This window comes from Mesoplodon bidens (assembly GCF_964165515.1).
Source record: "Mesoplodon bidens genome assembly, chromosome: X".
Taxonomy (NCBI): Eukaryota; Metazoa; Chordata; class Mammalia; order Artiodactyla; family Ziphiidae; genus Mesoplodon; species Mesoplodon bidens.
The window spans coordinates 3912000-3924099 of NC_138163.1; the positions used below are offsets into that span (position 1 = coordinate 3912000).

At 63.6% G+C, this 12100-nt stretch overlaps 1 protein-coding gene and 1 long non-coding RNA gene across 12 annotated transcripts; one reads left to right on the plus strand and one right to left on the minus strand.

Moving 5' to 3' along the window:
- Window positions 1-925: 925 nt before the first annotated feature.
- EOLA1 (endothelium and lymphocyte associated ASCH domain 1) lies at window positions 926-6175 on the minus strand. Of its 11 annotated transcripts, none has more exons than XM_081222038.1 (7): window positions 6036-6175; window positions 5093-5164; window positions 3989-4082; window positions 3658-3767; window positions 3439-3568; window positions 2553-2833; window positions 926-1742 (listed from the first exon to the last, which is right to left on the minus strand). In XM_081222038.1, the coding sequence occupies exons 5-7, from the start codon at window positions 3504-3506 to the stop codon at window positions 1519-1521; spliced, it is 573 nt and encodes a 190-aa protein (XP_081078164.1). In that variant the 5' UTR covers window positions 3507-3568; window positions 3658-3767; window positions 3989-4082; window positions 5093-5164; window positions 6036-6175; the 3' UTR covers window positions 926-1518. The 11 variants fall into 11 exon arrangements, with proteins under 11 accessions (XP_081078164.1, XP_081078167.1, XP_081078161.1 ...); XM_081222041.1 differs by lacking the exon at window positions 6036-6175 and adding an exon at window positions 5801-5968; XM_081222035.1 differs by lacking the exon at window positions 3989-4082.
- Window positions 6176-6697: 522 nt separating this feature from the next.
- LOC308608748 lies at window positions 6698-11226 on the plus strand. Its single transcript, XR_014014227.1, has 3 exons — window positions 6698-7756; window positions 8211-8284; window positions 9077-11226. It is a non-coding gene; the product is annotated as an uncharacterized lncRNA (long non-coding RNA).
- The last annotated feature ends 874 nt before the right edge of the window (window positions 11227-12100 follow it).

Consider the following 12100-nt stretch of genomic DNA (forward strand, 5'->3'; position numbering starts at 1 on the left):
CTCGAGAGAGGCCACGAGATGTCAGGTAGTGACAGTAACACCTCGACCGAGGCTCACCTCGGGGAGCTCTAGGGAGCGCACACTCCAAGGCGGGATAACCTGCCAGGAACTTAAAGAGACCTTTCCTCCATAATCAGATAAGACCATTATGATGGACGGGGGGGTGGGGTGGGGGGGTGGGGGGGAGGAATGGGTATTTTCTCCCAGAATGGCTCAAGTGATTCGTTTCATTTCAGATCTACCGCAGCTCCAACTTTCAGAGAGACAAGCCTCTGCTCATCGAGAACATTCAGAGAAAAGGCAACCCGGGAGCAACCGCTCAGCCCGGGACCAGCGCAACAGCCCCAAAGAGAAAGAAGCCAGTGGCTGCTACCAGACGCTCCCCACAAATCCATTACAACAATTCCACCACCCAGAAGAAAGCCCCAAGTGCTCAGAGGCCCAGCGGTACCCAGTCTTTCCTGTTCTCTAGCATGTGCTCTATGAGCGGTGGAGCGGGATGAGCCAGGGAAAACCATCGCCCCAGTGAGCGGGGCAGTCCGAGTGGGGAGGGCACTCCCTGGAATGTCACTTCTGTGCCCCCGGCTACCGCCGGAAGGGACGGCGCCAGGGAACTGCCCGCCAGCCCCACGGTTTACCGGGCTTATGGCTCGGAGATGTCTCTGTACAGCTGTTTCTCCCTCCTGCTGGCGGCCCTTTTAGCCACGTCCCCAAACAAGGTCCCTGAGGTGGATGAGGAGCAGGAGGGCTCCGCAGATTGCAGGCGTGCACACTGCCGTCTGCCGCAGAAGAGACGGGCCCTTCCAGCCGACACCTGGGGGAAAGCCCAGCACCGTCAGAGGTAACAACCCCTAGAAAGCTTGCTGACAAATGGCCCCAAACCCCACAGAGAAGTAAGAGATTTCCACAAAGTGAGCGACAGCCCTTCTCACTTTGCCGTCAGAGCTGTATTTAGGAGCCTGTCTTCGGACGTGAAGTGGCCGGGCAGCACGTCTAACACACACGCTTCGTGAGCCAAGGGACACTTTACAACAGGGCCAGGGTCACCTGCAAGGACAGACCGCGCCCTGTTTCTGGGCCCGCGGTCCTCTCCCGCGTGCACGAGGCCCGCCACCAGCCTTCCCCCATCGTTCGTTCCCCAGACGCACTCCAAACATCTGGGAGTTCTGACCAGGACAAAGAGGGGAAAACGCTAACTGGTACCCTCAAAACACATTTCTCTCAACCACCCAGAATCAGTAGGGCCAAAACGAGTGGCACTGCCATCTTTTCCTAAAGGTCAAAGTCCTCGAGACTCTATCGCTGAGCCCAGAGCGGCATCGCACGAGGAGAGTCCCAACCCGTCCCCGCACCAGGTGGGCACGTCTGCTTCCGTGAACAGCACGGAGCGGGCAGCGCTCCCCAGGGGAGGGCCTATTCAGACCGAACCAGACGTGCACGTCCAGGGCGTGAAGGTGAGCGGACGGTGGCACGATGAGCTGGTCTCTCCATCACCTTCCTCTCGAGAGCCCAGTCTGGTCAGGCCTCCTGCCCAAAGGGGATCAGGTGCTCGGGGATGTCCACCTGGAAGACGTCCTTCCCGCCTCTCCCGGGGACAGGCTGCAGCAGCCAGCGGGGGTTGGCAAGCGCAGTCAGGTACTTCTGCCGCAGGTTGGGCAGCAGGGCTTGATTCTCCAGCTCCGCAACCTCGTTGGGACCTAAGTTTTCTGGGCACAGCAAAGTGTCCCCAATGTCAACCAGCCCTGTGCACAAAGACAGAAACACACAGATGGAGAACAAGGTGATTCAAAGTCACGACCGCTAGAGACTAAGACCACGTCGTCGAGGGGACCCGGCGAGAACTGGGTCCCTCTGGCTGAGCATTTCCCACCTGCCAACCTCGGTTCAGGGAATTCAGGGCGAGGCCGAGGGAGGGAGGGAGAGCAATGAAAAGGAGAGGTCTGGTCCTCCATGACCCCACCAAGGCCCGGGAAGCCCCCAGCCCGACCGCTGCAGGCAGCAGGTACAGTTCAGGAGGGCCCCCGGCCGCCGCTGCAGGGAGCCTACGGGCAATCAGGTCCCTGAGCGATTCACTGGGGGCCAGCGGTTGATGCGGGACCTCGCCCCCGCCGGGGGGCTTAGGGGACTTCCTCAGGACGCCGCGGGCAGCGGGGGTGAGGCAGGCACGTGAAGCCGGGCGGGCAGCCTGAGTTCCCAGGTCCCCTCACACGCAGCTCTGGCTGCCATGCTGCCTCCCGCGGGCTCTGCCAGGGCACACAGACACACGCGTGTACACGTGCGCGTGCACACGTACACACACGGAGACGAGCGCCACGGGCAGAGCCGGAGCCACCTCTGCTTCTCAGAGCACAAAGGGGGACTGAGGCCCAGAGGGGCGGGAGGGGACCTGGGCCCGCCGACCCCCAGCCCAGGGATCTTCCCGGCCCCTCCGAAGGTGAGGTGCCTCAGGAAAACTAACCCTAACCCCACACCGACCGGTTCAAAAGAGAACGAGGCGCCGAAGCCCCGGGTGAGACCCTGGGGGGCAGCCCCGGGGCGCGGTCGCCACTTGCCGGCTATCACTCCACGGCCGAACTTCTCCCCGTCCCGCAGCAAGGCCTGGATCTGCGTGGGGCTCATCCCCAGCCTCTCGGCCAGCAGCTCCCTCCAGGCCGCGTCCTCCCAGTCCCTGTGCGCGATGTGGACGGCCAGGGTGCGGTGCCGCTGGCCGCTCAGCACGGGCCGCCACCGCGTCTCCAGGGTCTTCACCCCATTTAAGATGAAACCCGCATAAGGCTGCCGGAAGGACAGGCAGCCGAACTTCATCTCCCAGAGCTCCCAGGGCCTCACGCAGCTGCGGAAACACAGAACCGTAATGGTCAAGGAGCCTGACGTGCCGGCCTCCGAGCTCGTGACCCGTGGGCCTGACCTCAGCCCCGTGGGCCCCCCGGGCGCCAGCCCCTTCCATATCCGTCTCCGCGCCATCAGCCGACACGGGGTGCCGACCGGGGGGATCCGTCCATCAGATGGAGTCCGCGGGGAGCTCACAAGGGAGGCCGGGACAGCGAGAGACAGGCGTGTGGGCAATTCCACGACAGAGGGCACTGGGCCCCGGGCAGCAGAGAGGACGGAGGGAGGGCCCCTTGGCTTCACAGCCCAGTGGCCGGGCTCTGGCCCTCTCCTGGCACAGACAGGGACAGTCCTGGGCCTGGCTTCTCCCCTGTCCCCGGCCCCGCAGCTCCCTGGCCCTGCCGCTGCCCATGCTCTGCGGATCCCCCACCTTACCCCAGGGCTGCTGAGTGCAAATCCTTGGCAACCAACCTTGGCTCGGCCCTGGGGACGCCCTGGCTCTCACATGGCCCTGCCAGGTGTCTCTTCCCCGTGCCTTGGGAGCCACCCTCCTCCCACCCCTTCCTGCACCACCGCTTCCACCCCGGCCCGGAGCCCAAGAAAGGATACGTGACGGCAGGAACTATTGGCACTGGTGCGCGCTCCGTCTCCACGCCAGGACCTGGGACGGGCACCATCCAGGGATCATAGATTTCAATCCTCAAATAACCCGGGAGGTTACTGTCACCCCGCTCTGCAGCTGAGGAGGCGCCGAAGGATAGAGAGACAGCGCATGGTTCCAGGGGACCTGACTCCACGCACCCCCGTCCTCGCCTGCTTTCCTTGTACCTGGGGTTGGGGGGAAGGGTCCCCGCTCGCTGAGGACAGAGGAGCAGGGGAGCCGCGGGCCTGAATGTCAGCCGGGTCCGGCACCGCACGGAGCCTCCACTTCCACGTGGCTGTGAGGACGGGGGACAGGGCCGCAAAGGCAGCCAGCTCAGGACCTTCCAGGGCTTTCCTGCCCCGAGCAGGGCGGAGCCACATTTCTCTCCAGGGCCCATGAGGCCCCACATGATCTGGCTCCTCCCCCTGGCTGCCTGCTCTCCTCGCCCCTGGATTCATCCCCTGCAGCCATGAAGGCCTTCCTTCCATCCCTGGAACGTTCCACGTGTGCTCCTACCTCAGAGCCTTTGGAGGGTGTTAGGGGTCACACCGTGCCCCTGAAATTCACGTGCTGGAATCTCAACCCCAAGTCCCTCAGGGCGTGACCCTACCTACAAAGCAAAGGTCTTCACAGGGGTGATCAAGGTCAGATGAGCTCATTAGGGTCGACCCTCCTCTAACAGGACTGATGTCCCCATAAAACGGGGCCAGTTAGAGACAGACCGGCACACAGGACAGCCAGCAAAGCCCCGGGAGTGAGGGGGGTGGGACGGGACAGATTCCCTCTGCAGCCCTCACAAGAGCCACCATCAGCGGCACCTAGATCTCGGGCTTCTGGCCTCCAGAACCGCAAGGCAATACATTCTGTAGTTCAAGCCACCCAGACTGTGGGACTCTGACACGACTGCCCGGGCAAGCGATCACAGAGGGTCAGCCCTGTCCTGGATGCCTCTCCACGCGGGGGTGGGGGATGACTTCTCCGCTCACAGCACCTCGGGAACACTGCTTCACGTCTGTACGTCTCCATCTGTCCTATTTTCACCGCCCACACTGTACTGCGTCGTCGGCTGTCCCACAGGTTGCTGACTCTTCCCCCTGCCGATGGGGACTCACAGACTGCTTGGCACATTCTGCCCCTCTAGACACTCAACATGACCACGCACTCACTAACTGAAGCCCCGGGTCGGAGGAGGCCCACGTCACATGGCACACATCCCGAGATGCTGACACACGCCAGCAAACGGCCTTCTGCAAAGGCTCCCCCATGTACACTCTGCCAGCCACGGGCGAGGCTGCCGTGCCCTCACGCACTGGCGGGCCCCCGAGCATCATCATCCCGCTTAACCTCTGCCAACCTGATGGGTGACAAAGGGTCGCCCTCCTCACTGCGTTTGGGTTAGTTACGAGGGAGGCTGGCCAGTCCCTGGGGCCTGGCCGTTTCTCTGGCTCCTACTGGGGTGTGTGACTGGATCCCAGGCTTGCCCGCGGTTTCCGCCACTCAGCTTCTCAGCCAGCCCCTTCCTCACGGGCGCCACCAGATCACAACCATGGGACCCGAACCGTGTGGGTGGAATCCCTGGGGAGAATCCCTCGGGAAGAAGGGGGCTGAGTGCCCTCCTACCTCTCGACGCAGAGGGTGCCTGCTTGGCGGCCAGAGGAGAAAACACTCTTCCACTTGTCTGGGTGTATTCACCTGCACGAGGACCAGAGGGACAAGGAGAAAAGTCATCAGCCACAAGACAGCAATGCTGGCCAAGGAACCACAACGGTCTTCTCCTCGGCAGGGACCGGAGACCACCAGGACCCAGGAGTGCCCAACCGATGAGAAACACACGTGCCGGCTCCCTCAGGGTCGGTCGGTTCTGCTCATCAAGGCAACGGCCCCGTGTCCGCCCGGCTGGGTCGGGAACCCCACGATGCCTCAGCCCGCAGCACAGAAGCCCATCCCACAGGACTGATGGTGATCTTACAGCCCAGCAGCTCCCGCATCCAACAGGAGAAAACGACACTTCTCCTCACAGTGCCACGCGGGAAGGATCTGGAGAGCCCCACAGTCCGTGACCCTCAATGGACTCCTGGGTGGGCCCCACCGGGAGGGGAGCCACGGACAAGCAGCTGAGCCCCGCAGGGCAGGGAGGTGGGCTGGGCGGGGTGGGGGTGGGGCAGCACTGCGGGTGGCAGGTGCGTGTGGACCAGCGCATCGCGGGACACACACGTGGAAGGATGGCGGGCGGGGACGGTGGCGTTGGAGGGGACAGGAAGGTGCGGCCTCGGCCGCCCCGCGCACGCTCCCCAACACAGAGCCCGGGAAGCTCCCGCCCGGAGGTACCGTCCGCGGGCGCGGCGGGTCCCGGCTCCTTGCAGGCGGGGCGAGTCGCGGGCACACTGGGACAGCCCGGCTGCGGCCACCCGGCAGGACGGTCGTCCGCCTCGGGGAACCGGGACCGGTGACAGGTGCTCGCGCCCGCAAGCGCTGACGCCCCTTATTTCCGGGGTGAACGCATGCACGTACACACGTACGCACGCACGTACGCAGGCACGCAGGTACGTAGACACGCCCTTACGAACAATCGCGCATTCGCCGCAGGCTCCGGCCGCTAGGAGACAGAGTAGGAGCCGCCAGGCCGTGCGGCGCACAGAAGGCCAGGCCGCTCAGAGGCTCGAGACCGGCGGCGGGGAGCGGCACCCGGAGGAGGACCAGGAAGTGGGCGGGGGCGCGGGTCGGAAGGGAAGGGGCGGGGCTGTGGCGAATAGCTGGGGAGGAGCTGGGGGAGGGGCAGGGCGGGGGTGGGAGGAACAGGGGGAGGAGTATTTGGGGCTGAGGTGTGGGAAAGAGCTGGGTGAGGAGGAGCTTCTGGAGGAGGAGGCAGAGCTGAGGAGGAGTGGGGCGGAGCTGGGGAAAAGCCGGGCACGTGCGGGGCGGGGGCGGAGCTGACAGGGATGGAGCTTGGACCCCTGGGAACCCATGGAGGGTGGGCGAGGCCAGCTCAGCTGCGGAGGCCAGGCGGTGCCCTTTTGAGTCCCTTGCCTTAGGCGTCCAGTCCGCGCCGCAACAGTCGGCAAGGGTCAAAGTGGCAGCGACCCAGGGTCCTTAGCGACCGAATCCGAGCCTCAGAATGGACCCCAGGGGACAGGGAGGCGGGGTGGGGGGGAAGACGGAGGATGGGGAGGGCCAGGGGGAGGGCGGGGAGGGGAGCGGGAGGGGGACAGGGCGGGGCCTCTGGGCTGAATGCCCAGGCCACCTCCTGTCCAAGCCACCCTGGGACTGCTGGCCGTGTCCTGAGGGACAGTCTTTATCTGGCCTTTTCTGAGGTGAGAAGAAAATTTCTCACTCGGCTTTCTGTTGCCCCTGGGACCTGGCATGTCCCAAACAAAGCCAACTTCCCCTTCAGAGCAGTTTCCTGTCCTCTTCCTCCCAGTGGGGGGGCGGGGGGCGGGGCCTCAGCCCACTCAGTGCCGCCCACCTGGCTCTGCTCCTCCTGGCTTTGCTTACCCGAAGCCCGCCCTCCCTCCCATTTCCTTGGTGACCCAGTCCTGTGTCCCTGCCTCCCAAGTGCCTGATGAGAATAAATGCTCCTCTTTCTGTCCCCACTGCTACTGGCTGACTTCAGGCCTCATGACCTAGGCCCGGCGCTGTCACCTGAGTCTCCCCACCGGCCGGGACGCCTCCTGTCTCTCCTCCCCCAGTGGGTGCCCCACAGGCCATCGGTTCCGTGTCACACCGCACATCTGTCCTCATCAACCCCGGACTGAAAACCCTGCCAAGCACTCTCCTGGTTAAGCTCCAACACCTCCTTGGTGCCCTGGGAGGGCCTTCGAGTGGCCCCAGCTCTCCGTCCTTGTCGCCCAACACCCTGGGTGCCTGTGCTGTCCCTGCACGCTGCGCGCACGCGCTCTGCGGGTCTCTACCCTTCGGCACGCGCGGTTCCCGCTCCTGGACCCCTGGTTCCTCTTGTCCTGGCAAGCTCCTGTCCTCCTCCCAGGCACAAGTGTAACGTCCCCTTCTCCACCTGCCGCGAGCGTCAGGAGCTCCCGTCCGGGGTTCTGGCAGCGCCCTGTGCCTTCCTGCTGCCTTCCTTCGCTGGGCTCTTCTTCCTGCGCTGGAGCTGCTCTCCAGGAGTCCCGGGAAGACAAGGACAGGCTCTTACTCGTTCCTGGAAGCCGGGCGCCTGACACAGCTGCTGCTGAGGGGACGTTGGCTCGACAGCGCACTGCTTTCTCTTGCAGCGAGCTGGCCTCCTGTCTCCTTGCAGAAGCCCAAGGAAACAGGAATGCCGGCCCCGAGGTGAGGAGCGGAGGGTGCCTTCGTGGATTTGAGGCCTCGGGCCTGCGGGGGACCTGAGCGATCAGCAGATCTAGCTCCCTCCATGCCCCTCCTCCCCTCCTCGGCTCCTCGCCCTAAGAGTGGTTACCAGCTGCGTCCAGACACCCCAGAACCTCGTCGGAGTGGTTTCAAATCATGAGGGAGGGTCCCGTGAATGGTGGGTGGGCTGCTGGTGTTCCAGAACTAGAAGAACTAGAACTTGCCCGGTGAGCTAGAGGCACGTGATAGGTGGCTGCTGGTTGGGGGACAGCTGTGATGGCCCTCCCTAAGGACTCCCTTCTCTGACCCTCCCCTGAGTGCTGAGAGGCGGGGAGCCCCAGGGCCCCCGGGGCGGGGGAGGTCTGGGGTAGTGGCTGCCAGGCCAGTTTGCTGCCGGATGGGCGGGCCCAGGAGGAATGGCCTGGCCGTGTTGCAGGTGGGCGTGGGACGGTGTTTGGCTGCCCCTGTGAGACGGACCCCTTTGCAACTCAGCCTTGATCTTCAGTACAGGTAAGTCAGCGCCGAGCCTTAAAACCATCTGATTTCTGACTTCCCGGTGACGGTTTCTCCACCTGCTGCTTCCCACACCCTCCAGGAGCAAGGTCCCGGCAGGAACAGGCCTTCTCTCCCTTCTGTCTGCTCATCAGGGTGTCAGCCGTGGCCTCCAGCCTGGCTGCTCCTGCCTTCCGCTGCTCGGGCTCCTGCTTCCTCCCAGCCCCTGTGACTGGGCCGCAGCCCACATCCCAGAAGGGAGTCTCCTCTTCAAGCTCCGCTTCTTCCCCAGACACACTTCTGTCCCCGTGAGGCACCCCGTCTTCCTTCTAGGAAGTCCTCGTCGTTTGCGCCACTGCTCTTTGGGGGACGGTGCCCCGAGGACATCGCCTCCTCTCAGAGCCCAGGGCACCTGCTCCGAGTCCACTTCCCTTTCTGACCCCCCGCCCGTGGCACCAGCAGACCTCACTGTCCCTGCGACCCATCTGGGCACTTGCCTTTGCGGCTGCATCCCCTTCTGGTCCCCGGTGGCCTGGGTCCCTCCAGCCCCGCACCCCAACTGTGTCTTTGAGGCCCGGAGAGGGTTCCAGTTTGCTCCTGCTGCTCGTTTGGGGGGCACCACCAGTGTGGGACGGGCTCGACCCAGAGTCTCGGTTTCACTAGTGTCCTCCTTGGTAGGGCTGGTTTCCTCTCTGAAACGCCTTTGGCCCATCTTTCCACCGAGCTGCGTGTCTGTCCTTTTTGTGCCGAGTCGTGGGAGCTCCTTTCGGGGTCCGGGTACTAATCCCGCCCTGGTTGTTGGTGTTGCAGATGCCTCCTCTTGCCCCGTGGGGGCTGGTTTCCTCCTCTCTTTGAAGGCCAGCTTTGGACTCCGCATGCACCTACACCTTCTCCGACTTGTAAGTGCCCCACACGTCAGAGCGTGTCCCGCCGGCCCTCCAGCTGGAGGCTGCCGTCCACTCCCAGGCCCGCCCCCTGGGGCTAGTGGTCCCCGCGGAGGCGGTGCCCTGGCGTCCAGCGCTCTGCCCGTGAGAAGGGGCTCCTTCTTGACAGGGTAAGTCACTCGGTCACCGCCTGGCTTTAGTTCCGTGCCCTGGACTCATGCAGGCAGCCGTGCGGCTGCAGGAAGGCGGCCGGCCTTGTTTTCTCTGCCCCAGCTCCCGGTTTACCTCCTGCCGCCCCACATCTGGCCTGTTTCTAAGACGTGCTCCCCTGCCCCCGCCTTCCCCTCTGTCCCCTGGGCAGCTCCTGTTGGCCGTGTCCCTCTCCACACGGCCCAGATCGAGGGGTCCAGCCTGAGAACCGCAGGTGTTTCTGATTCTGTCTTAGTGACTGGCGCTGCAGGACCTCGGGAAGAAGTTGCACACAGGGGCCCCGCAGACGTGAGGAGCCACTTTGCCACCACTGCTCGGGGTGGTGCCTGCGTAGGGAACGTGGCACAGCACAGGGGGACTCCTGTGCACTTCTGGCGATGCCCCCACGTGCATTCACGTTACAGACCATTACATCACCTTTGGCTGGGGGCGGGAGACGCTCGTCTCCACATCTGCGGCTCCTGAGCTCTTGGGGCTACGTGCTCTTGAGCGTCCTCAGTCTCTGGGCCGATCAGCAACGACCCGAGCCCCTGGCCCTCTCCAGCTGGAGGGGGCCTTCCCGACATCAGGCCGTGGCCCAGTGAATGGGTCCAGCTTACTTGTTTGAGAGATTCAGGAGTGGGGCCGGGGTGCAGGGGTGGGGGTCTGGAGCGAGTGTTGCCATCCCGTAACCGTGGTTACAGCGCTTGGATGACAGGACTGATGTGCTCTGCATGTGGGGCCCATTCAGCCGCCTCTTGAGTATCTATGTGCTCTCGGTGGCGACTTTACAAAGTACGGAGAGGATGTGAAGAGGCAGGAGCGAGGGACGCCCATGAGGCGTCACCTGGAGGCAAGACGGTTTGCGGGTTCACGCCTGGGGCGTGTTTCCCCTGCTCCTTTTCTACACGTTTCTCCTTCACTCACTGCAGTGCGTGCAGGGTTACCATGGGGCCTTAACATCTTCTCACTCCCGTTAAGTGTTACCCGGGTTCTGAAGGATTCCTCGGCAGACAGCTCACTAAGCCCTGCACCTGGTTCTGGAGGATATTGGATTGCAGCCTCTCCCTGCTCAAGACCAACTGACAAATCCTCGGGAACGGCCCAGTGACAGCCTCTGCTCAGAAACCCCAGCCCAGGGGTCCTCCTGAAGCGGCTGCAGAGACAGAGTTTATTGCGTCTCCCACATCAGGGTCAAGCTGGGCCCAGTGTCCAACAGCCTCCAACTGTCTGGTTGTCCCGCTTCCCGGTGTTGGGTCACCCAGCACGGAGCCCGAGGTCCCTTTGGGAGGGGCTTGGGGGTCATTCCAGTGCCTGCTTGCCTTGGTGCTGCAGCGTCCTTCCCCCTGGGGACCCGCCAAGTCCCTGGTCTGCGGTTCCACGTCTGAGAACTGGCTCAGGGGCAGAACCTGGGCGAGGGATCATGACCTGTTCACTGGGGCGGCTGCCCTCGGCCTCCTGCCGTCTGTCCTCGCTCTTTTGAGTGTCCGTTTTAGACTGTATCTTGGTTGGTTGCCCATCCATCGAGCCCCCGGGAAGCCGTGTTGTACTGATCACCTGCCCCCCTCGGTGGGTCAGGCCTCCTGGTCAGTGGCGGTCATCGTCATAGCCCCTGGTTTCTGGCTGCTCAGTGGCGCCCCACGACCTCTGCTGCAGTCCCTGGGTGGCGGGGGAGGGCAGGGGCTCGTCCGTTTCCTCCCTCACCAGGCCTGGCGTGCCTGGCCTGTGTTGTGCGGTGGCTTCGCTCTGCTTGGGGGCCTGGCAGTGGGCTGCCCACATCTCCCCATTTTTCCTGCACTTTCCTGCTTGTAGCGCTTCAGGTCCCACAGCAAATCGGGGTGGCTGGCTACCCTGTCTCCTGGGACAGAGGGCACCTGTGGGGAAGGACTCGGGTCATGTTTGCTCCCTCGGGGGTGAGGTGGGGATGCCCGCTCTTTGGGGGAGGGGTGGGCCGCTGCCGCAGGCTCAGAAGTTCAGAGACATCTGGGGATTCCTGCTCTTCTGGGGCTTCCTCCCAGTCTCCCTGTTCCTCGTGTCAAGGATGCAGGTTTTCCCAAGTGGGCTTCCGATGCTGGCGGGACAGACGTGCCTTGGTTGAACATTCAGCGTCTTTGAGGTTCAGGCACTTCTCTCGAATCCTGGGTTGGGCAATTGTCCACTGCCTGAGATGGGGGCTCCTTTGTAAGGTACTGGGGAGACCCTGGGGCCCCCTTTTTTCTCACTTTGCTCTTCACCCTAAGCTGCTCATCCCCTATGGTCGGCAAAGCAAAGAAGTCACCTCCCCTTGTGCCCCCCACGTTCCGCACGCTTGGCTCTTCTCACCTGCCAGGAAATTCCTCTCCCCCTGCCAGCCCAGCGAAAGTTCTAGCATGAAAGTTCTAGCAACTGGGCTGTGGCCTTGTGCCCGGGGCTGTCCACCCGCACGCCACCCATCCCCGGGGTGGGGTCCTCATTGCCAGTGGGGCAGGTGATGACGATCCCGTACCAAGACCCCATCTTGTCACCTGCTCCTTGGACCATTCCAGGACCGACCGGCTGGGGTTGTGTCCCTCGGGAAGCTGATCCCAGGAGAGAGTTAGTGTCAAAGGCTGGCTGGGGACTCACACCTGCTAAGGGGACAGGGAGCAAGCAGGGTTGGGCAGGGTGTCCTTTCAATCTGTGATGTCGACCTGATAGTATCTGCCAGCCCGTCGGGGAGCTGCAGAGCACGGACGGGCATTAGAGGTCCCTGCAGTGGGCCCCAGTGGTCAGGGCCTCGTAG

Bases quoted from the DNA above. Each gene is read 5' to 3' on its own strand.
- EOLA1 (XM_081222039.1), bottom strand. From the start codon at position 3,506: ATGGTGCCCGTCCCAGGTCCTGGCGTGGAGACGGAGCGCGCACCAGTG. The intron at 2,834-3,438 runs GTATCCTTTCTT...GTGTTTCCGCAG, and splicing joins CCAATAGTTCCTGCCGTCAC to CTGCGTGAGGCCCTGGGAGC. The intron at 1,743-2,552 runs GCAAGTGGCGAC...CTTTGTGCACAG, and splicing joins CGGCCGTGGAGTGATAGCCG to GGCTGGTTGACATTGGGGAC.